General features: G+C 44.2%; 1 protein-coding gene across 2 annotated transcripts in view; it reads left to right on the top strand.

The window, feature by feature from the left end:
* Positions 1–23,514, top strand: part of LFNG (LFNG O-fucosylpeptide 3-beta-N-acetylglucosaminyltransferase) — a 28,918-nt gene extending 5,404 nt beyond the window's left edge. Inside the window, exons 2-8 of one of the 2 annotated variants that reach the window (XM_044657422.1) lie at positions 14,370–14,418; positions 16,002–16,101; positions 16,607–16,760; positions 17,136–17,221; positions 20,106–20,271; positions 22,106–22,191; positions 22,892–23,514. In XM_044657422.1, coding sequence (XP_044513357.1) covers positions 14,370–14,418; positions 16,002–16,101; positions 16,607–16,760; positions 17,136–17,221; positions 20,106–20,271; positions 22,106–22,191; positions 22,892–22,958 — 708 coding nt within the window. In that variant the 3' untranslated portion in view covers positions 22,959–23,514. Of the gene's footprint in view, positions 1–14,369; positions 14,431–16,001; positions 16,102–16,606; positions 16,761–17,135; positions 17,222–20,105; positions 20,272–22,105; positions 22,192–22,891 lie in introns of both variants that reach the window. The other variant, XM_044657423.1, reaches the window with a different exon arrangement.
* The last annotated feature ends 3,064 nt before the right edge of the window (positions 23,515–26,578 follow it).

Raw genomic sequence — 26,578 nt, 5'->3', positions numbered from 1 at the left:
CTCTCATCTAAATAATGGCAAAGGGACCTGATGATGCCTGGCTGTAGAGGGGAAGCTGAATTATTTTTAGGGTTACCTTCTACCCTCTCTTCTATCTTGCTTCTCTCTCCCCTCAAAAAAACCCCACACCCACAAGGAATTCTGCCAGATGACCTGACATTCTGGAGGTCTGTCTGGCCAACTTGAAGGAGGCAGCCTCCTGTCCTCCTGTGGCAGGCAGGCAGACAGACAGACAAGCAGGCTGGGAGGGAGGGAAGAGAAACATCTCCTTATCTCTCCTCCTACATCCTGGGTTTGGTGCTTAAACAAAGGGAGGGAGGGAGGAAGAGTTTTCAGTGGAAGAGCAAAGGATAAATATAGACCTCAGGAAGGAAAGATGAATTCTGAGCTGGCCCAGGTACTGGACTGCATAAGAAAAGAGCTCAGCACTTAAGTCATTGCAGAATCAATAATCAAGTTTAAGCCTTTTATAGGGCCATAGTGGCAGGAGGCCTGGTGTCAAGAAGACCTGGGTTCAAATGTGGCCTCAAACACTTCCTAGCTATGTGACCCTGGGCAAGTCATTTAAGCCCATTTGCCTAGCCCTTGTCCTTCTGTCTTAGAATTTTTACTAAGGCAGGAAAAAAGGGGTTTAAAAAATACTAAGCACTGGACCTCCCTTTTGGAGGGAGGGGTACACTCCTGCTTTGGGGAAGAACAAGGTCCAGGTTGGGGGCAGTGTTCAGTAAGGATGTATAGGAAAAGGAATGCTGTTCTATGGTTACTGATAAGAACCTGGAGACAAGACACCAGTATCCCAGAATTGTCCAGGGTCAATAATTGACTGGTTTACCATGGGGAAGTCACTCACCCTCTCCATATCATATCCTTTCCCTGCCAACCACCACACTCCCCCTTCCCCCCACCCCCAATCTCCCTACAGGGAGGGTCAGGATTTTTGCCTTTGAAGATTTTCAGATGAAAGCCTTAATGGCTTTCCACAGAGCAAAAAGAGAAGATGACTTTCCCTGCTGGTTGGAGGGGAAAGACCGTGGCTGGCTGGCCAGCCTTCCTTCCGGAGCACACGCTTCACTTCCCCAGCCAGCCTGGCAGCTCCTTTGGGTTCATCCTGGTGCTTTGGCCCCGGGCCCCATCCTCAGGGCTAAGGACTTGGCTTGGCTTAGTTAGATTTAGCCAGAATCCCCCAATGCCCACTTGGCAATGACTTCCCCTCTTCCTCAGTAAGGGTAGGCTACTGTGTATACAGCGAAGCAGAGGAAGAGCTGTGAGCTGTGGTCTTACACAGCAAATTAGGGGCTCAGACCCAGTTCCAGGGGCAGCCTGAGCCAGCATCAAAGCTGTTCTGCCCGTTGGCCAGGGAGAACATGAAACTTGATGTTTGGGGTGGGAAGCAGGGTGGCCCCTAGCTCTTTAACAACTTCCTGGCCACCCCCTCAGTCTCCCAACCTTTTGAGGTAGCCATTCTAATGTTTAAGCAGCACTCTTCAGCAGATGAAAGGAGGAAATGGGCTGGTTTTCAGACGCTCTAGAAGGAAGGAATAGCTAGCATTTTTATAGCAATGTAAGATCTGCAAAATTCTTTGCAAATTTTGCCTCATTTGATTCTCATCCCCCATTTTATAGATAAGGAAACTGAGGCTGAGAAGTGACTTGACTAGCCAGAGTCACACAGATTGTTGTTGGTGTGTGGGTGAGTCATTTTTTAGTCATTTTTGTCCTACCTTTCATAACTCCATTTGGGGTTTTCTTGACAGAGACAGTGGAGAGATTTTTTCATCTCCTCCAGCTCATTTGACAGATGAGGAAACCAAAACAAACAGGGTTCAGTGACTTGCCCAGGTTCACACAGTTAGTAAGTGTCTGAGGCAAGATTCAAAGTCATCTTCCTAATATCCTCTATCCACTGTACCACCTAACTAGTCCTAGGGGATATCAGCTGTTGGGAATTTCAGTTAGAAACCCAGGCAGATTGCTATTGGCCAACCAGGCAAAAATGGTGTTAAGAATCAACATATCGCCAGTGGGAGGCAAAGGTGCTTCTGGGGCTTCACAAGTGGATGGTAGTCTCCCTAGAGGGATAATTAAAGGAATGGGGCTGGAAAATTCCCAAGGACCCCTGCTTTTTTGAATGATGGGCAGGTGGAAGCATCATGGTTAAAGGTCATTGGATGCTCCCACCCCCTTACCCAAACACACACACACACACACACACACACACACACACACACACACACACACACACACACACACACACGGCTGGCTAAGGAGAGCACTTGGCAACCTAGCAGGGCAGTTTCCTCTCCCCCTCTGAAGCCACGTGTTGATAAGTGGTTTTTGCAGGGGCGATGCTGGAGATTGGGGGAAGGAGGTTGTAGGGGAGGGTGCTAAGGCCATTTCCTAATGAGCACCTATTTGCCATTTGGTTCACCTTTTCTCTCCAGAAGAATTGGGGCAATGTAAGTGAGAGAACTTCAAACCTCTTTGGAATTCAGACAGCCCATTCTCCTGAGGGCAAAGACTGAAGAAATAGGTTTGTGAGACCTATTTATTTACTCAAGCCAGCAGGAAGAATTTCCCAGGCTAAACGCTGCCACAGCTTTCAGAAAGTGGTCACAGATCAATACCTGGTTTGTCCTATGCCATAGTCCCACCAGGAGGACCATGGCCTTTCCAAGCTTGGGGTGTGGGGCCTGGGGGGGGGGGTTGAGGGGAAACCTGCCTCTTGCCAATTAATTACCTAGGTGACCATTAACAATTACTGGGGCTCTGTTACTTAACCTGTAAAATGGGAATGATACTTGTAATGGGAGCTTTGAAGTCAGAAGGAACTAGATTCATATTCTGCCTTCTGACACACACTGGTTCTGTGATCCTGGGCAGGTCATTTACTCAAGTGCCCTCAGGCAACTCTGTAAGTCTATCCATTACAGACAAGTTGCTCATCTGGATCAGTGGAGGGAGTTTCCACACTGGGAGCTCTTCACACAAATGAATTCACAGATCCAGACTCCCCCCTTCCATCCTCCCTCCACCCCCATACTCATTGAATTGGCTTCATGGTGTTGTTTTAAAGGGTTTACTTTGCCTTTCTTACAGTGCTGGGGAAATGGGAATTGTTCTATAACCATATCTCAAAACAAATTCGGAACCCTCTTCTTGCTGGCTTGGAAGCAGTGGGTTGGGACAAGAGAATGAAGGACTTAGGAACCCTGGTTCTAGTTTCAGTCCTTTTTACTGCCTGTGCTATTTCTTGGACAAGGCAACTTCTCTTGGCTTCCATTTCCTCATCTGTGCCCTAAACCAACTCCTTCATTTTCTGGAGAAGGACCCAGAGACCTGTGCAGGCTGTAGGATTTACCCAAGTCCTATAGATTATTAATGAGAGGGTTGAGATTTGAATCCAGGTGCCACAACACAAATCTGCCCTTTCCATTCTACCATACTTGCTTTCAAGAATGCAGTGGAGGGAGCAGCTGGGTAGCTCAGTGGATTGAGAGCCAGGCCTAAAGATGGGAGGTCTTGGGTTCAAATCTGGCTTCAGACACTTTCCAGCTGTGTGACCCTGGGCAAGTCACTTGACCCCCATTACCTAGCCCTTATCACTCTTCTGCTTTGGAACCAATACACAGTATTGATTGTAAGAGGGAAGGGAAGGGTTAAAAAAAAAAAAAGAATGCAGTGGAGGAGCAGGGTACACACCTACTCTCCCATTAAAAATCGATGAGCAGGGGAAGGAGCTAACTTCCTGTTGGGCCATGCTAATTTATCACTATCCCTGCCCTTGGACCAGGCCAGTCCTTGAATCAGAGGCCCTAGGGAGGACGTCTTGATGGGGAACAGAAAGCTGGGTAAGCCCCTGTCTACCCACGGAGGAGTGACAGACTTCCCCTTCCTGTCTTCAGAACCATCCAGCTAAGTCAGCATCTAAAGACTTAGCAGCCTTTGAGACTAGATGTATCATCAGAGAGAGGCCAAGGGGTACAGCTAATGTTCCAAAGAAGATGGGGTCTCCATCATAGACTAGCTTGGGAGTGAGGATAGGATGAAGACTGAATGTTTTTCTTTCAGTGGAATGGAAGGGTGTCTGGGGACAAGGGCAATCCTTCTGGAAATGGGGCTGTAAAAAAAAAAAAGGACTAAAAAGAGTAGGCCTTTTCAGGTAGAGAACAGGCAATCGTCAGATCCCTGAAGTGAACACGGGCTCCCTCAATAAACTCTGACTGATCTGAATTATCCCCTGGGTGCTTCAAGGGCCAAATACTCAGCCCAAAGGAAAAGAGAGTCTTACAATTTTACACAGCTACTTGGGCAGTAGAAAGGTATCAGGAGACCTGACTCCCTTTCACTAATTTGTTGTATAACCTTGGGCACATCATTTCCCTCCTCCTCTTTGTTTTTTGTTCCGGTATGAAAAATAAGGGTTTGGACCAACCCATCTTTAAAGCTCCTTTCAGCTTTAAAATAATGATCTCTTCCATTGGTATAGACCCAAAATAGACAAAGAGTTTTTTTAAAGGTTCTGATACATTTCTGGAAAACAGATCCACTTGGCTCTGGCCTCAGTTTCCTCATTTGTAAGTAAAGGGATTGAATTAGATCAGTTGTTCCCAAGGTGTTTTTTTCTTTCTCCAATCCCTTTAATGAAAAAATGTGAGATGAAGGAAGCACTGAATGAGCTGATTCCTCTGATGATTCTTTCCGTCTTCGAAATTCTCTCTCATTGTGGGAGGAATCCACCTGGATTAGAGGTTTGGGGAGTATCCTGGCCTATTCAATAGGAAAGCTAGGGATGCCTTTTAGAGTGGGAGGAAGATGATGAAGGACATTCTCTCAATTTTGAGGTTGATATCAAGGAAGGCAATCAAACCTGGATTCGAGTCAGAAGATCTAAGTTTGAATTCTGATTCTGCCATCTTCAAGTAACAGGATAATAATAATAAAAGCAACAACATTTCCTAGTGCTTACATTGTGCTAAGTACTTTCTTTACAATTATTATAGCATTTGATCCTCACAATAATCTTGAGAGGCAGGTGTTATTATTATCCCCATTTTACAGATAAGAAAACCAAGGCAAGCCTATTAAGTGGCTTGCCCGGGGTCACATATTTACTAAGTTTCTGAAGACAGATTTGATCTTGGGGCCAGCACTCCATCCACTATACCACTAGCTGCTTTGGGGACCCCAAGATGATAAATTTAGAGTTGGAAGAAACCTTGAAGGCAATCTATTCCAAAACCCTCATTTTACAGGTGAGAAAACTGAAGGTGTGGGGAAGCAAGAGCCCTTTGTCCAAGATTACATAGGAAGTAAAGAACATAGACATGACCTGAACCCAAGTCCTCTGGCTCCAGAACTGGGACTCTTTCCACTGTAATCAGGCTGATTTCACCCGAAAATCATTTCTCTTTTCTGGGCCTTGGTTTCTTCTTCTTTCCTCATTTTGTAATGAGATTGGATAATCAACAAGAAATTATTAAGCATCAACTGTATACCAGGCACTGTGCTAGGGGCTAGAGATTTTTTTTAATGACATTGATCCAGAAAATTTCCCTTTCTTACTCTTAGATCAAAATCTTATTTGGACCAAAGGACAGAATTCAGGAAAGATAGCTTAATTGTCCTCAGTCTGAAGAAAGCTTAGGTTATTAACAGCTATTAATTAAAGCCAACAAGTATCCAATACCCTTCTTTTCTCTTCCATCACCTATCCCCGAGCTTTCAATTAAGAAGGCAATTCTTCTTCTTAAGTGAATTTAGATGGGGTGGGGGGCAGGGCTCAGCCCCAGGATTTGGGGGAGGCTTTCTTCCCTCTTGCATAACCAGGGGAAGTGCTGGTATTCCACCTCCCCCCTTCCTCACTCCTCCACTTTCACCAAACCTAGGGGGAGCTGCCACCATGGGGGCCTCCTTCACCAAGGCTACAATTGTTCCAGGCCAGAATTTGGCATCCTGTGTTTCTTTCAATTGCAGCTTGTCAAACAATGCTGCTTCCTGTGTGTCTCCCCCACCCCCACCCCACACAGACAATACACGCCAGTCGAGGCAGCCCCGGCTCTCCCGGGGTCCTGCTCTTTTCAGGGGTTCAGTCAGGGATGCATCGAATGAAAGGGGTGGGCTGAATAACAGGTAAGCTTGAGGAAGCCCCCCTACGCCAACCCAATGCAGGAACCATTGCTTTCTGTCAAGTGGAGAGGGGCTGAAGGAGGAAAGTCAGATAAAGCCTAGTTTCCCAATGGATGAAGGCTAGCTACATCCCTGGAATGAGACCAAGGGGGAAGATAATGGCTAATATAAAGGTTAATCTCTTTAGGAAAGGAGAGGAAAGTGTTGATGCCTTAAGATTCCCAGAAATTGTCAGTGGCATGGGCTTCCATATCTCACTGATGGTGTGCCTTTAGGGGAGAGAAACCCTCTAAAATATGAAATTTAGAACTACGGTTATCTATTCCTCCCCACCAGCCCTGCCACCACCCCATTTTACAGATGAAGAAAAATTGAGGCTATGAAAAAGGAATTGAGTTATTGAGAGCCTTCTTGGCATTTTTGTGTTATTCTTTCTTTCTCTATGAGGACCAGGAAAGGTGAGATGAGGTAGGAGGGAAAGAAAATTAAATTTCATTCATTAAAAAAAATACAAATTTAATAAAAAGAAAAAGACATTTTGGTACTTCTTTGAAGTTTTCTGAACTCCCTGATGTCTATTTTAACCAGTTCTTGATATAATTATATCAGGTGGGGGGATAGGATAGAGCAGGGTTTTGTGAAAGAAGTATTGGGTACTCCCCCCCCAAAAAAACAAACAAAAAGTATTATACCATTTTGCAGATGAGGGCACTTAAGGGGAAAATAGATCAAGGGATTTGCCCACTGCGAATGGGGGAGCCTAGACCCCCCCAGATCTCTGGTGTTCCAATTTAATGTTTTCTACTTCTTCCCAGAGTCATCCTGATTTTAGAGGCTTCTGGAAGAAGGGAGGATTTGCTTTTCCCAAACACCCCTTTGAAATCTTTTTTTTTTTTAAACCCTTACCTTCCATCTTGGCTCCAAGGCAGAAGAGTGGGAAGGGCCAGGCAATGGGGGTCAAGTGACTTGCCCAGGATCACACAGCTAGGAAGTGTCTGAAATCTTATACTAGAGTTGAAAGAGCATTGGAGGCATGTCTAGATGGCACAGTGAATAGCTTAGAGTAAAGAAAACCTGGGTTCAAATCTGGCCTCAGATACTTCCTAGCTATGTGACTCTGGACAAGTCCCTTTAACCCCCATTTGCCTTTTTTTTTAAGTGCATGGGACTTGGAATATAAGACCCATATAAGCTCTGCCACCTCTGCGTGTGATCCTGAGCTAGTCACTTCCTTTTTCTCAGTGTCAGTTTACCCATCTGTAAAATTAGTCTAGATATCTTTTATATATATACATACACACAAATATATATTCAACCCTTAGCTTCTGTCTTAGAATTGATACTGTGTATTGGCTCTAAGGCAGAAGAGTGGTAATGGCTAGGCAATGGGGGTTAAGTGACTTGCCCAGGGTCACCCAGCTAGGAAGTGTCTGAGACCATATTTGAACCCAGGACCTCCCATCTCTGGAACTGGCTCTCGATCCCTGAGCCACCCAGCTGCCCTCTAGTCTAGATATCTATGATCCCATAGGACAACTTATCCAACTGCAAGCAGTATGCTGGCTTCATTAAAAATAATTTCACCTACTACAGCCTTTTGCTTTTTGAAGTAATTTTTTTTTTTGTAAATTGAAGCTTTGTTTCTTACATCATTGTAGTTTCCCAATAAAACCCTTCCTTTTAATAGAATTAAGAGGAAAACTCATAAAGTCATAGACAAAGGCAAAAAGGAGATAAATTATCCCTCTTTAGTGATGAGATAGTTTACTTGGAAAATCCTAGGGCATCAGCAAAGATACTAATTGAGATCACTAATAGCATCAACAAAATCAAAGGATACAAAATAAACTCACAAATCCAAGAGATAATAATAGAAAGGGAAATACCATTCAAAAAACCCCACCTTAACCATCTATGTCTAGCAGCACATCTGGTTTCTCACTTGTCATCTGTCACCATTCCTGACAGGCAAGAGATATAAGTTTCATCTTCAGTCCTCCTGAAGGAAGACTAGCTATGTTATTTATCTGGGTTCAGATGTCTTACAGCATAATTCATACACATCAACTCATTTGATCCTCAAGACAATCCCTTTTATGTAGGTAGTCTAAGAATTAACCCCATTTTACAAACAAGAAAACTGAGACTCGGGAGGCTAAGTGACTTGCCTAGGGTTACTTAATTAGCAGAGTAGTTAATTGGTAGTGAAATAGCTAGAGCCCCAGGCCTGGAGTCAGGAAGATGAGTTCAAATCTAGCCTCAGACACTTATTAGCTGTGTCACCCTGGGCAAGTCACTTTACCCTGTTGGTCTCAGTTTCCTCATCTGTCAAATGAACTGGAGAAGGAAATGGCAAGCTACTCCAGGACCTTTGCCAAGAAAACCCTAAATGAGGTCATGAAGAGTCAGGTACAACCAACAACATAATTAGCAACCAACCCAGATCTCCCACCCCATGAGGGGATATTCATCTCAGTGTTTCATGAATTGTTTGGGGGCAGAGCCACTAATCTATCCTGCCTGCTATGGACATTCTTTCCCATCTTCCCCATTGTACAAAAGCTGAAAGAGTGAGTTTGGGGGATTCTCCAGAAAGAATTCAGGAGTCAAAGGCTTTAAAGTCCAGGAACCTGAGTTTGAATCCCTCCACTCCTTCCCAATTTATTCATGTGACTTTAGACAAAATATTTAATTTCCAAGAGCTGCCTCTTCTTAAAAAACAAAAAAGCTGGGCTAGTTGACCTCTAAGTTCCTTATCCATTCTAAATCCTATGATCTTATGAAATGTGAGCCAATCATTAATTAAATAAATAAATAAAACAAAAGTGGAGGAGAGGGACCTGAATGGTTTGGATTTGAATTGCTTCTCTTGGCTGGCTTCCTACTGCCCAGAGCCCGGAAAGAACTCGGGGTGGAGAGGAGGGGAGTGAGTGGGGTTGATGAGGAACCTGCAGGACCAAGATAGGCCCAGAAAGGTGACACCCAGGGCTTTGGACCGACGGTACCCTTCCTGCTCTGAGCGGTAGGAGACAGGCGGGCAGGCTACAACTTTCCGGAGTTTCTTTTGAGGCAGGTCGTGTGGCCCTTTCCTGTTCTGAGGTTGAGGGGGTGGTGGTGGTGGTGATGGTGTGGTAAAGCTCTGTTTAGAGTGGTGGGGGCCAAGGCTAGCTCTGTGTATGTGTATGTGGGGTGTTTGTGTGTGTGTGTGTGTGTGTGTGAGTGTGTGTGTCTTGTTAAAATAAAGTAGACTTTAATCTCCTGCATAACTGGGAGGATCTGTTGTTTTTGGTTTTTTTTAAAGGAATGACTTTAGGAGCACTCTGAACTCCTTGATCTAATTTAGAAAATATTTTCCTTTATTAAAAAAATTATTATAGCCTCAAATAAAATAAACAAATAAATTTTAAATAAAAACAAAATAATTATAGCCTCAGTGGGTGTCTTAATAGGATTTATCTCCTTTTGTTGCCCTCCCACTTGAATTCCTCAATGTGCAAGTGATGGTTTCATAGAGTATTATGTGTGTGTGCATGCTTGGGGAAAGGCAGGATTGGGTGGGTGGGGAGGGGAGAAGATTACCTCTTACCTGATCCTGAAGGGCTAGGGGAGTTTCCAGACTCCTTGAGTGCAACCTAGATTTTTTGATCCAACTTCCCTGACTCAACCCACAACCCAGGCAAGATTTTGGCCTGAATTTGGAGATGGAGAAGAGTCAGTGAGGTCCAGAAAGGACCAAGTAACAACAGAATGGTGAGTTTTCAAAAGGTGACCTATGGAACTCAAGGGTCTTAACCTAGTTTGTAGAAGATATGGGGAACAGAATAATGGACTTCTGCTGTTTTACTTACACACCCCAGTCCTGCAGTTGGCCTCTGAAGGGCACGAATACTGGATAGAGCACAAGGAACATTCCTTTCTGATGAGCCACACATCCCCTTCGGCAGGAGACTTGCTTCTCTTAATCTCTACAGGACAAGAACTGGGGTTCCATAAAAAGTGGGTTTTGTTGACACAAAGTCATCCTGAAATAGAATTCCTTCTTGCCACCCTATCTATGTTGGAGAGGGAACAGGGTCAGCAACCTGACCATGGTTTTTTTACCTCAGATCTTTGATTTTAAGGTTTAAATAATCTTGTGGCATCTAGGTAGCACTGTGGATAAAGTTGGACTTGGAATCGGGAAGATTTGAGTTTGAATACTGCCTTAGATACTAGCTGTGTCACCCTGAAGAGTTCACTTAACCTCTCTGCCTGCCTCAGTTTCCTCATTTGTAAAATGGGATGATAATAGCACCTTCCACAGTTGCTATGCAGATCAAATGAGACAACATAAGACAAAGCCCTTTGCAAACCTTAAAGAGCTCTATAAACACTAGCTGTTATTATTATTAGTCATCCATCATTTAACAGATGAGAAAACTGAGGCCTGAAATGGAGCACTGACTTGCCCAAGGTTATACAGGTAAATAAACATTAACCATTAAACATTTATTTAAGCTCTTCCTCTATGCTAAGTTCTATATTAAGTGCTGTGCAGGAAATAATAGCATAGTAGGGTAATAAAGGTAAAATTGTGAACAATAACAGCAGAATTCAAACCCAGGACTTCTGACTCCAAGCCTAGGATTCTTCCGGCTGCTTTCTTTGGAGGCAGATTGAAAATTAATGTAACATTCCCCGCCCCCCAATCCCATGTACAAACTGCCCACACCATACTGTTCTCCGAGCCCCTCCTCCCTTCATTGTCCAATGCTTGCAGCCTTCGGAACTTGCCATCACACTAATACTCCAACTGAAGTGATCAGTCAATAAACATTTCTTAAGCATTATTAGCAGCCTGCCAGGCACGTAAGAAGCGAGGTGCTTTATAAATCTTAAAGCAATATGTAAACGTCAACCATTGTCATAGCTTTAACAAGGTCTATACCTTGGCGATCAGAATTTTCTGGCATTAGGAATATGGACGTTTATTAGTTTCAAAGCGCCCATCTCGGCGCTGTTCCAGCACAGGCTTGTGCCTGCCTCGCCTGCCCCTAATCTTGGCTCTGCCTCCTCTGCTTGGGTGCCCTGCCCCTCTGGGGCCCCGGGCCTCTTCATTCCATCTCTGCCCACCTGGAAGATAGCTCCTCTCCTCCTTTCTTCCCTGCCCTCAGGTTGTCGTGCCCCACCCCCCCCCGCCAAAAAAAATCCGTTGTTTTCTTTCCAAACCAACGAGGCTAGCCTCGCTGCGGCTGAGTTTACATCTATCGCCCTCCTCTCCGAGCTGCCGAGCTTCTCCTTCCTCCCTCCGGGATGGCTATTTATCTCTCAGAAAAGCCTCTTGCGGCCTCCCCCAGGGACCTAAGCAAACAATTTTAGCCTTTCTCTCTGCCCCCTTTCTTCCAGTTAACCAACCCAGCTGTATGCTAATGGTGGAGCAAACTATTGCTACTTAACTCTCCTGGACTGAGTAAAAGTTGGGGTGGGGGGCGGGATGGACCCCAGTACATTGTTATGGGCCCCTCTCCCCTCCCTCTAGCTTGCGCGGCGCGGCGCCCCCACCCCCTCCCCCTCCGGACAAAGCCAAGCCCGGGACAATAGCCGGCTTCCAGTTAGCTCGCTTGTAATTCATCGCTCCAAGGATCCCTGCGCAACCCCGATCTTCTTTGTCTGGGGTTTTTTCTCTGCCCTCATTGTCCCGAGTTGGACTTTTTTTTTTTTTTTTTTTGCTAGGCCTTGGCAGCTGACCAGGGACGCTTTTCTCCTTCTCTACGGGGCCTTTGTCCAGCCTCTGATTGAGATTTTTTTTTCCTTCCCACAACCAAAGCCTCCTTTCCTTCTCTTCCCTCTCACCCTCGACTCTCTCCAAAGCTTCTCCTTCCCCACCCCCTCCACTTTGGAGGGGCGCCCCACCCGGGACAATCACCAGATGCTGGGAATTAGCTATGTAAATAAGGGAGTGTTGGCGGGGCAGGTGGCGCAGGTACCCAGTGGGGGCAGGCAAGGGCCTTTGGCTGGGCTCCAAGCTGCCGGGGCTCTGTTTGACTTAGAGAGTTACCTGGCCGGGGGTGGGAGGGAGCAGGCCGTGTGTCTGTGCGTGTGTGCACAGGTGCAGGCGGGCCGGCCAGGTTGGGCTCGTGCCGGAGATGAAGCAGCTGCCAGGCATGACCTTCAGTGGTTCGGCAGATGGGTGAGGCTTAGATGGGTGTGGGGAGGTGGCCTGGAGGCCCTCTCTTCCTGGGGGAGGGAAGCAGGGAGGCTCTGGACCTCACTGCCAGTTAGGAAAGAGGCAGGCATCTCCGCCGTCTCTCTCGGTCTCTCACCATCTTTCTCTCTCCCTCTCCACCCCCACCCCCCTTACCTCCTGTCTTAGGCTCAATATTGTATATTAGTTCTAAGGGCCCTTGGCTACCTCTGCTGGCTTTAGTCTCCTCCTTCCCCTGACAGTTAGAACACTGACACTATCACTTTTCTATCTGATGCTTTCATTTTTTTTTAACCTTATCTCCCTAATTAGACTAAAAGCTTTTCTTCCAGAGGGCAGGGGATTGAATGATTTGTCCAGGGTCACACTGGAAGTACCTGTGGTAACATTTGAACCCAGGACCTCCCATCTCCAGGCCATCGAGTGAGCCACCTAGCTGCCCCTTCTGTCACTTCTGAAGGAAAGAGCAGAAAGTCAGTGTCTTTTATCGTCATAAAAAGTTTAGACCAACCAACTCCCCCCTTTTTTTACCAAGCTGATGATTAGAAGTAAGAATATTCTGTTTCTCTGAACACTTTTCAGGTTAGAAGCCCTAACTATTCCTATTTCTGAATGTCTCTTGGGGCAACTAGATAGTGTTTCGGCTCTTCTAGACTAAACATGAATAGCAGCCTGAGTCATTAAGTTTTTACAGAAGGAGAAACTGAGTCAAGACTAGATCTCAGAGGACTTCTGACTCTTAATTCAGGGTTCTTTCCATTAAACCCTGATGCCCCCATTTCAGCAAATATTTATTTTGTACTTACTATGTGCTTGGTGGAGAGGGGAAGTGGGGGGGGGGATCTTATAGAGGGTAGAAGACCTGGGATCTAAGCCCCACTCCAATACAAATTCCTATAAAATGGAGTTAACAGCACCTATCAGGATTGTTATAAGAATCAAAAGAGATAATTATGTAAAGCTTTTTGCCAGCTTAAATGGGATAAGGATAGGGACTAGAACTGATATTTCATTTCTTTGCTATTAGAATCTCCCCAAGCAGAAGCTTAGGCTTTGCAGGTCTTTATCTTCCCTGCCCCTTAGGGGTTTTGAGAATGATCTAAAGAATTGACATATCAATTGACTTGCCTGGGGTCACAGCCTATAGATCTGGGGCAGCTAGGTGGGAAAGTGCATAGAGCACTGGCCTGGAGTCAGAAAGACCAGAATTCAAATCCTGTTTCAGACACCTGAGTGATTCTGGGCAAGTCACCTAACCTTGTGGCTTCAATTTCCTTATCTGTCAAATGAGCTGGAGAAGGAAATAGCAAACCACTCCAGTATCTTTGCCAAGAAAACTCCCCAAAGAGGTCATGGAAGAGTTGGACACAACTGAAAATAACTAAACCACAAATGACAGAGGCAGGATTTGAATCCAGATTTTCTGGGCTCTGAGGTCCATTCTATCCCTTAAATTAAGTGGCTTCCTCTCAAACCTAAAAAAAAAAAAATATGAGCTTCTGTGATGTACATTGTAGGTATGTTGAGTTGAATTGAATGTGCCCATCCAGTTATGGAGAGGATGTGGTTCAGTCCTTGCCCTCTGGGAGAAAAGCTTTTAGTCTAATTAGGGAGATAAAACAAACAATTAAAGAACCGGCCCAGAAGAGCGATAGTGTCAGTATTCTAACTCTCCGAGTAGGGAAAGACTAATGCCTCCAGAAAGGCTTCCTGGAGAAGAAGGTAGTTGAGTTGAACCTTGAAGGGTAGGTGGGATTTAGACAGATGGGAGGCTTTCAGTCCTGTACTCCTGCAGGAGTCTCTGTGAGCCCCTAATAACAGAGCTCCCTTTACTTTGAACCTGTCCCAACTTTGTAAGATGGTGAAGAGCTTGTACCTCTGATTCTGAGCACACTCATGCCTCAGAGCTTTTCCCAGGACGAGCTGGAGGTCTGAGTGCCATATATCCAGGGCTCACAGTAATATATAGTAGCTGAAAATTCTACCTCCCCTCCCTAAACCAGAGGTTTGGGCACCAGACATGTGGCTCATAGAGATGCTTCTTTTTTTTTTCTTCCAGACTTTCATCTTCACAGATGGGGAAGATGAAGTGGTGAAGCGACACACAGGTAAGTCTCCCAGTTGGCGACCATATAGTTTGGTTTGGGGGGGAAGAAAGCCTTGGACTTTCCAGTTGTTCTCTACCAAAGGGCTCTTCTTTGGGGAAAGGACCATCCTTTCCCATCATCTGAAGAAAGAGTAGAGGAAAGGGTTTCTTGAACCACTCAAGGGGTTCAGGTTGTCCTTGTGTGGGCTAGGAGTGCAGAAATGGAGGGAACCAGTCTAGGGGAAGGGGTGTTTTGGGGAGGGAGGGAAGATTCCAGCCCCATTACATAGTGGAGGAGGTAATCCATTGGTCCCAGGGGGAACAGACACCTTCTTTCCTAAGCCTCTCTGATCCCAGAACCTGCCGTCGTCAGTCTGAAGGCCTCTCTGGTTCCCTCCCCCTGTGAAGGGAGATTCTCTACTGGCAGGGATGGGGGTGGCTGGGTAGATGGGAAGAAGTTTACTCATTGAGTGTTTATTCAGCAGCCCCGCCCCTCCAGTCTGGGTCAGGTCTCCCCATTCTTCTCATGTAAATGATTCCCTTTCAGGCCTTGAATTAATTCCCTTTGAGAGGGCCCAGCAAGTAACAGGTGGCTAGTGCTGGGAAAATGCAGACTGAATAGGGGAGGGCCAGGCTTTGGCTCCCACAGCCCTCCTGGAGCCTCCAGGCCCTCTTCTCTCCCCTTTCCCTGGGAACAGCCCTACACAGCGCCCTCTCTTCTGGGGGTTGGGGTCCCCTGGCTCTCTCTTCCCTCCCAATCGCCCAGCAGCCAATAGGTCTGTTAAGCCAAAGGACACATGAGAAAGGGTCACTAGGTACAATCTTCTTCCCATGACTTTCTCCAGGATGTGGTTGTCCCTACCTGACACCACCCAGAACCACTTAGCCAGGAGTTCAAATCCAGCTTCAGGCACTTACCAACTGTATGACTCAGGGCTGGTTACTAAATTTCTGTTGGCCTCAATGTCCTCAATATAAGATAATAAGATCATAATAGCGCCTACTTTCCCAGGGGTCAGGAAGATAATACTTGTAAGAAGCACTTAGCACATAGTAGGTATTAATTAAATGTTTACTACCTTCTAGTGGCCATATAATCAGCAAAATCTATGGCTACTGGGTCCAGGATTGGGGAATCTGAGAATCTCAGAGCTGGAAGGGACCCTAAGAGATCATCTGGTACTCACTTCCATCTCCACCCCTTGCCCCCTTGTAACTCCTGAGTTACTTTAATTTAATTTAGTTAAACTCTAATTTCTTTCCTTCCCTCCTCAACCCATTTCCTACCACCTCCAAAAAACTCTTTAACCTCTTGCCAGGCTCCTGGGTGGGTGTATGGTTCTCGAGATTGCTGGTTCTTGGTATGATATGGTAGAAATAGCCCAAGCAAGGAAGTCTAGAAAGCTTGGAATCTAATCTTGAAACCCATACTAAATTGCCATGTATCTTTGGGCAAATCACTTATCCCTGCCAGGTCTCTGTCTCCTCATCTGTAAAAAGTAGACACTCCTTGTCCTCTCTCAGTAAGGTATTGCTCAGAAATATATTAAGTGTTCCTCAAAGATGGCAGGAATCATCACTCACAGATGTCTCCTCTCTCCACAGGCAATGTCATTAATACCAACTGTTCTGCGGCCCATAGCCGCCAGGCTTTATCCTGCAAGATGGCAGTGGAATATGACAAGTTCATTGAGTCAGGAAGGAAGTAAGTGACTTGAGGACTCCTTGAATTCCATCTTTTTCCATTTGTTTCATTCCTTGTCATCTTATCCTTCCCCTGCTCTTAAAGTATCATCATCCCCGTTTTATAGAGGGGAAAATTGAGGCCTGATGAGTAAAGCCATTTGTTCAGTATTATACAACTAGTAAATAAGGGCTAGGATCCAGGTCTCTTCTATCATATCCATTAAATTCCAAAGTACTATCTTCCTAAAAATGTAGGCCCTTTGTGGGCATCCAAACACAAGATTATGGATGACATTTCATTTCATCCCGGATACTAGAGGATATTCCTAGGAATAGCCCCTTCCTATGTCTGAGTGGTGAGGGATGTCTTCCCCTATATTTTATAGTAGAGAAGAAATAGATAGTTTTCTGGGATTGTCCCAGAGGCTGCCATGACATGTCTAAGGATGGTTCTTGGCCCTATCCTTGACCCAGATTCTTCCCACCAGAATCTCTAACCGTTTCTCCTCTTGTATTCCCTTCAGGTGGTTCTGCCATGTGGATGATGACAATTATGTTAATGTTCCAACACTTGTCAAACTGCTGTCCAGCTACCCTCACACTCAAGATGTCTACATTGGCAAGCCCAGTTTGGACCGGCCCATCCAGGCCACAGAGAGGATCAGCGAGAACAAGATGGTAAGCAATCAGAGCCAGGGAAGCCCAGTGTCGGGATGGAAACTGGGGAGTACAGCTGAGACCAGACTTAGAAACATGGGAAACCTTAGATCCTTTGGTCATCTCGTCTGACCTCATTGGTCAGATGGTAAAATTGTGGCCCAGTCCTAAAAGTAAAGTGATACATTTTGGTAACCAGGATGACTTGCTTAAGGCCACATCCCCAAACCATAGTTTAGAACCTAATTTTTGTTGTTTGTTTTTTTTTTAATCATTCCAAATCTGGTACATCCCTTTCTGGACTATATTAGGAGGATGAAGGATCTCCATTAGTCCTAGCTTAGAAAAGTCACTCTCAGGGAGCAAAGAAGTGACCTTGCTGTATCTTCCTCATAGCGTCCCGTTCATTTCTGGTTCGCCACTGGTGGGGCTGGTTTCTGCATCAGCCGTGGACTAGCCTTGAAGATGAGTCCCTGGGCAAGGTAAGAGGGTTTCCTTCGATGTCTACATCATTTCATTTTTCTCCAACACCCAGAATGAATGAGCAAGGGTTTGGGACAGGGTCTTGGCCTTCTTCCTCAAGTAGAATCTTTGGGCTTCATTTCTGCTTCTTTCTCTAGACTCCTTCTTAATCATTCAGTTTAGAAAGAGGTCCCAGAACCAAGCTGGAGAAATATTGGTATCCGTGTCTCAGTTTTCTTATCTACAAAATGGTGACAGTAATGATTGTATAGCCTCCTTCAAAGGATTGCTGAGAGGATCAAATGAGATAACAGACATAAAACATTTTTCATACCTTTAAAACACCATTTAAACTGGAGTTATCTCTGTTATCAATCTAGTTAACTTTGGAGAAATTGTTGATTGGCCACAGATCAAAGCTCTAAATAGCTAGTATTTGCTGTTTGTTATTGTCAGATCAGAATAGAGTGTATAAATGACCATGGATAATCCAACTCATCTACATCTAGATTTTTGCTTTCCCTAACAGATATTTTAAATTATTTTTTAAAAAATTTATATTTTAAATGATTCAGGAGACCTTGCCATTTAAGAAGGCTATTTTTAAAAAAACCTTACCTTCCTTCTTAGAATCAATACAATGTATTGTTTCTAAGGCAAAAGAGTAGTAAGGGCTAGGCAATGAGGGTAAGTGACTTTCCCAGGGTAACATAGCTAGGAAGTGTCTGAGGTCAGATTTGAACTCGGGACCTCCTATCTGTAGGCCTGGTTCTCTATCCACTGAACTACCTATTTGACTCCTAAAAGAAGATTCTTTCGAGGGTTGGTTTATAAAGCAAATAACCATTCCCAATTTGCCTTTTGTAGAATTTACATTTGAACCTGGTAACTTTATTTAAAATGAGATATACTTATGCTGATAAAAGTTCTGAGATCCCTATTGCTAGTATTTGGACAGCCTCTAAAAAGTCATCTAGTCCAAGCCCTTCTTTAAAAATAAGGGAAACTGAGGCTCCCAGGAGAGAGTTACTTACTCAAGGTCACATAACTGGCAAAAGAAGGAGCAAGGATAGTAATCATTCTGCTATGCTATCGCCATATGTCCTTCTGGGAAGCAGATCAATAGTTGTTATCCCTTTATACAAAAGAAAAGAGGTTGTCATTCCCACCTAGCAGTGTGACTAGGGAATGATTCCTACAGCTTAGTCCAATTTATCCAGTCATTTCAGTCATGCATGATTCTTTGTGACTCCATTTGGGATTTTCTTGGCAGAGAGACTAGATTGATTTGCCATTTCCTTCTCCAGCCCATTTTATGGATGAGGAAAGTAAGGCAAAAAGGGTTAAATGATTTGTCAGGGTCATATAGCCAGTAAGTATCTGAGGCTAGATTTGAACTCAGGTCTTCCTGACTCCAGACTTCATGATCTATCCATTGTGCCACCTAGCTGCCCTGGGTTAGTCCAATACTTTGGCTAACTGAGACTTGGGCTACGCAGAATCCAAGTTTAGAATTCCTGTAGTGGATGTGTAATTCATACACATATATGTATATGTATTTAAGTATACCTGACAAAGTCTATCTGATACAAAGTCATGCAGGTGATGTCTCATTTTCAATGAATGATAGATGTCATCATTTCCTTGGCATGGATCCTTCTGCCACTGACACATACATATCCCAAGTTCCCTATCTCATAATCGATGGTGGCCAAAACATATCACTCCTGAGTAGCTAACCTTCAGGGACGAAGCTGTTTCATATTTGACTAGGCTAGTCCTTAGGAGATAGTCACAGTGTCTATCACTGGACCCATAGCAGATGTCATGGCGGGGTAGCTGGGGGAGTACTTAAAAGATACAGTGGATAGACTTCTAGACCTAGAGTCTTGGAGACCTGAGCTTAGATCTGTCCTCATCTCCTTAAAGGCAAGTTACTTAATCTGTCTCCACTTCAATTTCTCCTTCGGTAAAATGAGGATAATAATAGCACCTACCTTGGAAGGTTGTTGTGCAAATCTAATGAAATAATATTGGTAAAGTCCTTTGTAAACCTCCAAATGATATATAAATATTATTCTTATTCTTATTATTACTATTACTCAATGAATTGCTATACTATCTTATAGTAGTCCTAACTCAACCTTTCCATTATTCTTTACCTTGTACTTTCTTCATTACAGTCCTATGAGGGGAGACAGTGAAGTATTAGCCCCATTTTACATTTAGGCAAATGAGGATCAGAGAAGCTAAGGAACTTGTTCAGGTTCTCACATTCCACTAGGTGTGGATTCGGTATGCAAACCCAGGTCTCTTCACTCAGAAATCCCAAGCCGTCTTTCTACTCTCTTCCACTGCCTCTGAGAACTTTGGGGGCAATTATAAGGAACTTAGACATTTCTCCTCATTGGAGCTTTTTCTGATGGTTTTGAGTTCTGGATAAATCAGTGTTTGCAGTTATAATTTGCTAGCCTTTTATTTGATAGGATTTGCTAGGCTACATCCAGTTCTTTTCATCCTCTGCCCTTGCCTCTCCCTTGGTTGTCTCCCACATGAACAATGGTGCCCTGGGATATGAATTCGTGAAGATCCAGGGGAATATAACATCTGTAAAGCACTGTATAAATGTTAGCACTATTACCATTATCATGGTGTGGATGATGTATCAGTTGACTGGGATTTGCTTTTCCCTAGGATGGGCAAAAGGAAGAGGCGCAAGGATCCACCAATTAGTATTCTTTTTAGCATTCTAAGACCTGTTAGTTCCATTAGGCCAGCAGAGAATGGTTACATTCCTCTTGCTCTGTTTTCTCTGGAGTTCCTCACTCTTTGGGAGTTTAGACTAGGGGAATAACCAAGGGAATAACCTCCACCTTCATCTCATCTCATCTCTCCTTCCTTCAGTGGGGGCCACTTCATGAACACAGCAGAGAAGATCCGACTGCCCGACGATTGTACCATTGGCTACATCATTGAATCTGTGTTGGGCGTGAGGCTCATTCGAAGCAACTTGTTCCATTCTCACCTGGAGAATCTTCAGCAAGTGCCCAAGTCAGAGCTCCATAAACAGGTACTACTCCTTGGCTCAACTCTAACTCCCAAAGGCCACAAAGGGGTCAGAAATCAGCCCACCAATTATTACAGGTTGATAAATTTATATCTGAAAAGTACCTTGGGACAACCATCCCTTGCCCCTTTCATTTTATTATCATTATTAAGATGCAGAATTTGAGACTGGAGAAGTTGAGGCTTGCCCAAAATCATAAAAGTAGGGAGTAGAAACATCAGGTACCCCAAAGGCCCAAGAGCCTACATCAGACCTAGGCAAAGGGTTTCCTGAGGTAAACTTTGGGATAGAAATACAAGCTGAAAAGAAAGAAAGCCTTTGTCCTCCAGAAGCTTGCATTCTAATGATGGAAGGCAACATCAAAAAAGGGTGCTGAAAAGTGGACCCCATAGAAAGGTAGAGGCACCCACACAGAATTTGTATGGTAGCCCCAGATGGCCAAGGCCATGTATATAGAATTTCCATTTCTTCCATATTTCTCCAGAATCTCTCACAACATTTGTCATAAGGTTGAGCACAAAACAGGTACTTTACGAGAGATCAAATCTAAGGATGAACAACTATTTCTAATAGGGTATAGGAATGAGACCTGTGATTTCACTGGTGAAGGGAACAGGTCAGTACCTTGAATGAATTTCATAATCTTAGAGAATTACCTAGATTATTGAGAGACAGTGACTTACCCAATGCCACAAAGCCAATACGTGTGTGTCAGAGTGGGACTCCAATCCAGGTCTCCCTAGTTCTGAGGTCTGCTTTTTATTGACTTTGCCACATTGCCTCAGTCATAATAATAACAATTATCTGGTCTTGGAATTCATAACTTCTTGGGGTTTTTGAATCTTTTGATAACTATATTTCAGTATAATTGGTATCCTTTGTTATCCTGTGGATTTCATTTTATGCATTTTAGAACAGTATTCTAAGAAGGGATCCATAGGCTTCACTAGACTCCCAAAGGAGCCCATGGCACCAAAAAAAAAGATGAATCAGTTATATGCCAGGCACTATGGATGCAAATACCAAAATTGTCTAGACAGTCCCTACCCATAAGGAACTTCAATTCCATAGACACCATCTTTATTTTATTTTATGTTGGTAAAGGTATTTTATTTTGCCAGTTACATGTAATAACACATTTCCACATAAGTTTTCTGGAGTTTTCTGATCCAAACTGTCTCCTTCCCCCTTCCCAGAGCTGGTAAGCAATTTGATCTAGATTATATATGGCTTGTCATACAAAACATATTCTATATTATTCATTTTTGTAAGAGAATAATCATATAAAACCAAAGCCCAAATAACTAAAATGAAAAATCACATGCTTTGATCTGTATTCCAACTCCAGCAGTTCTTTCTCTGGAGGTGGATAGCATTCTTTGTCTTAAGTCCATGGGCAACATCATTTTTATCATCATGCAAAACACACTTCCATATTGGTCATTGTTGTAAGAGCAAACACTCATACAAAACCAAAACCCCTAAACCAAACCATAAATACATTGATGTGAAAGACAGTCTGCTTTGATCCTCCTTCATCCAACTCTAACAGTTCCTTCTCTGGAGGTGGATCACATTCCCCATCTTAAGTCTTTCAGTATTGTCCCAAATCATTGCATTCCTGAGAGTAGCTAAGTCTTTCACATTGTACATTATTGCTGTTACTGTGTACACCGTTTTCCCAGTTCTGCTTATTTTCCTCTGCATCAGTTCCTCCAGATCTTTCCAGCTCTTTCTGAAATCATCTTGCTTATCATTTCTTATATCCATGGGCATCATCTTTAGGCCTAAAACTGCTGAGCTAGCTTCTTACCATTACTCCCATTTTGGTCTTTAGGTAACTCTGAGCTATGGAATGTTTGAAAACAAGAGGAATTCTATTCATATGAAAGGTGCATTTTCCGTGGAGGCTGATCCATCCAGGTGAGACACTGGAGTCCCAGGAAGGGTCTTCTGAGGTCCTGAAACACAGATTTTGAGACCACACAATCTGTAGTCCTCCCCCCCCACCCCATCATGAAGATATCTGAGAACAATCACACCTGCCAGATCCCCAAATGGGTCACACCTGATCAAGTCTTTATCATACTCTTTGGGTTAGATCAATGATTCCCAAAGTGGGCACCACCGCCCCCTGGTGGGTGCTGCAGCGATCCAGGGGGGATCGGTGATGGCCACAGGTGCATTTGGGTGGGGGTAAATAACTGTAAGGGGGCAGTGATAGTATGTGACGGGGGCACTAAGTAATATTTTTTCTGGAAACACAGAGGGGGCAGGCGGTAGGCCAAAAAAGTTTGGGAACCACTGGGTTAGATGATGTCAGGCTCAAAGTAAAAGAAAAAACTCATCCCTGGTATTTAGGTTAGGGGTAGCCTGGAATTCAGGTCTTTCTGACTCAGAAGCCAGCTCTCACCCATGATGCCATGCTGATGCCAGCCTAATAATTGAGTCCTTGGCTACCATCTGACTCCCTTGCCCCCTAGTTTCCAAATCCTACAGTTGTATGCTCTTTTTCATGGTAGAGAAAGATATATAAATTAGCCCCTTCTTGGTGACCATGTCAGGCTCCAGCTCCACGATCTCAAGATTGACCCTTGCTTTTCTTTCTCCTCTCCTCCCACAGGTTCCGCTCTATCCACTGCTTGCTGTACCCAGACACTCCGTGGTGTCCTCGTAATGTGGTCTACTAGGAGATGTTGCGTCTGTCCTTTAACCCTCGTCCCTGAGTGCCCCTGGTATCCAAAGGGCTCACGGGACCTGCGTCGTGTTCTTGTCTTTGCTGTGTCCGTCACGCACAGTGTGTGGGTGTGTGTGTTTGTGTAATAGGCTGCTGTGTGGCCCATGGTTACTGAGCTGGGTTGGGAAGGGAGGCGGCGAGACAAGGGATGCCTCCCTGGACCCTGCCTCTACCCGTCATCCTCTCGTCCTGGATGAGGAGGAGACCCTAAAGCCTGGAGGAAAACAAAGAAGAGTTAGACAGGGGAGGTATTGCCATCGATGAGCCTGGCAGTGCTGGAAGGTGTCCCAGGATGGTCCAGGAGCTGTGTTGTCTGTCTCCTGAATCAGCTGCTTTCTCTCCAGTGGGACCCACATTTCTTTTTACTGGTGCTGCTGTCTCAAGTTGCTCCTGGTTGACTTTTCTGGCCCTTGACCATTTATGTGAGCATCTGAATCATCTCTTCTTCTCCTCCTTTTTGTGTTATATTCCAGGCTCCAGCTCCTACTCCAGATGAAGGTTTTTATTTGTAAAAGGTCAACTGAGGTGGGAGGGAGAATATGGGTGGGAGGGAGGGGGGTTAAAAGTTGAGGGAAGAGGAGGGTGGGCAGGGGGATTTAAAAGATGTCTGAATGTCTGTCCTGGTTTGGGAGGATGGGGTGCATTGCTAGGTGCTGCTGGAAGTGAAGGGAGAGGCAGATCTCCTGAGACCCTCAAACTCCTGGGAATTGGCATATTCTGGAATAGGAAGGAGAGAGAGAGAGAGAGAGAGAGAGAGAGAGAGAGAGAGAGAGAGAGAGAGAGAGAGAGAGAGAGAGAGTGAGTGCATGTGTGCTATGGCCTCCTCTCATGACCCTGAGTTCACTGAAAGGGAAGGGGCAGAAGGGAGATGTGGCCTGGAGCAGAGGGGCAGATTAAGGGAAAAGCCCAGAATCATTTGCTCCAGCCACTGGGGCTTCCTATTATTGACTGAACTATTTTCAGTCTCAGATAGCTATGCAGTATTTATATGCAATTAACCATCAGCGGTTAATTTAAGAGAAATAGAGAAATGTATAATGGTATTTTGTTATTGTTCTAAGAGGTGTTGGGGGTAAGGTAGGAAGAGACAGGCGGGCATATGCCAGGGTGCATGTCAGTCATTCTGTCTTAGGGTTCAGTGCCTCCCTTCAGGGCTAGGCATCTGCCTGGTTATGCCTTCAGGAAACGTTCCTCAATGGGAAGGGGATAGAAATGCCCTGTAACTTCCCTCTCACTTCTATCAAGCAGCCAATGGCCTTTGAATTCACAGTTCAAGTTGGGCTAAGTGGTTCTTAGACACACAGAAAAGACAAGGTCAACAGTTCAGAATGAGAGCCCTCTTAGCTGTGGACTCAGAGTCCATGCCACCATCCCAAGCTGTGAGGGTCCATTGGGACCTTCCACTCTTCCAGGGCACCTGACCATATCCTAGAGCTCAAGGTGACCTGGGTCTTACAGCTCTTGGGGTGTTGATGTCCATCTTTGACCCTGCATTTGGGGTCCTCAGGTTAATTTCTGAGTGTTCCTGGGTGACTGAACCCAGAATCTTTTGCTTTGTCTCTTTCCAATAACTGGGCAGAGTCAGAGCTAAACATTCCCTATCTGAGGTTGAGTGAATTGGCCCATACTGGGTGCGTCTGTAAATATTGTACTTGAACAGTATTTTTTTTACTGTTATCTTTTAAAGAGGAAAAGATAAAGAGAAGTAGTTGTTGTTTTTTTGTCATGTGTATTTTACCTTTTCTGTGGATCGGAAAAAAACAAAAACCAAACTCCTGATAATCTTGTTTTTAAAATGAAATTGGAATATCTTATAACTCTCTACTTATTTATATGTTCCAGTATCTGGAATCTACTGTTCCTTTTCCTATTTAGTCCCTTTTCTGTTTGTATGTATGTTTTGTTTTTGTTGTTTTTTTTTTGTTTTGGTTTTTTTACAAAAACATAGATAGAAAAAAAAACAAGGGAAAAAAGTTCTCAGGGAATTAAACCTTATTGTTACCATGGATACCCTGTGGTATCCAGAATTCTTTGCTTTCAATAAAGCAGCTTTATTTGCTGATAACAAAGATGTGTTTTGGTCTTAATGCTGGTCATTACTCACTTATTCATATTTTTTAAGCTTTTCTCACAATCCTCCTTCAAAGTATCCTGTGTAGGTATTATCATTCTCATTATACAGATAAGGATACTCAAGACTCATAAAAACTGTGATTTGTCACAAATCCAAAGATAATAAATGGCAGACCTGAGACTTAATAGTCTTCCGATTTTCTGATCAAATAGAAACTTTTGGAGACTGAGTATCCAAACTGTAATCCTCACTCCAAATATGAACCCCCCACCTTACCCCAGTTACGGGAGGGAGGAAGAGCTCCCATTGGGCTGCTGGGCAGAGAGGTGGGTGATATGAGAAATGTCCTCAGGTATGGTGGAGAGGGGGAAGGGAGCAGCCCCCCCCCCATAGCACACTCTGGCACACGTGCCATAGCTTCTCCAACAATGGCCCTAGACAACACTCTTTCCTAAATCTACATAAGCATTTGAGGTTTTCTGTACTATTTAGATTACTTGTCTTGGCTTCAATGTAGCAATAAAATCTGAATTGAAGGGACCTCAGTAGCCATCTAAATTCAATCATAACCCAGAAGAAAAATCCCTTTTATAACACAACCTGACAAGTGGACATTTAGCCTATGCTGGAAGACCTACAAGGGTGGAGAACCCCATTCCTTTTCAAAGAAGTTGAACATTCTGCTTTTGGAGAATACATGATGTTATTTCTCCCCTTACAGCCCAAATTGGCCTTTTGGTAACTCTTACCCATTATCCTTCATTCCACCTTCTGGGGTCAAAGAAAGCAAGTCTAATGCCTCTAATGCACTGACAAACCTCTGAATACTTGTTATGTCCACTCTGAGTCTGAATGGCTAAATATCTCTTTTACTTTCAATGACCTCCACATGATATATAGTATGTTATCCAACAAATGACATATTAGGAAGCCATGGGAACTATGACCTGAATGGTACCAAGTCTGCAAATGGACCCAGTGAATGATAATTGCACTGAGAAATCCTATAATACTAATTCTGAATTGGAATAAATTAGACATTCCTTCTTGGTCCAAGAGGTATGCTGATAAGAGAGTCCTATGGAAAGTCAGGTACTGAACTGGGTTACATAACTCACCCATGAGCCTGAAGTCCCATTACAGCCAACAGGGATGAGAAAAACATGGTGCCACCAGATAACTTTGACCAATGATTGATTACCTGGTCTGTTTCTTTGCTGTGACATGGAAAGTTCTGACTTGGGTTTGCACAAAGGATACAGAAAAGAGAGTGGAACAGAGGAAAAGAACTAACAGCCTAAGAGGGAAGAAACAAACACTCCATGGTCTCTTTTAGGCAGCGTAAAGGGTATGGGAGGGGTGGTGAGGATTTCTTAAATATTTCCATTTTTATTTTCTAAGAATAACATTTGAGAAGGTACTAGAATGAGAGTAGAGGTTGTGGAGATAGAAATCAATGAAAATGGACATTCCTGCCCATGGGGAGCATTTACCATCAG

The sequence above is a fragment of the Gracilinanus agilis genome, chromosome 1, assembly GCF_016433145.1.
Source record: "Gracilinanus agilis isolate LMUSP501 chromosome 1, AgileGrace, whole genome shotgun sequence".
NCBI classification, from domain to species: domain Eukaryota; kingdom Metazoa; phylum Chordata; class Mammalia; order Didelphimorphia; family Didelphidae; genus Gracilinanus; species Gracilinanus agilis.
This window is presented reverse-complemented; position numbering and strand designations above follow the sequence as displayed.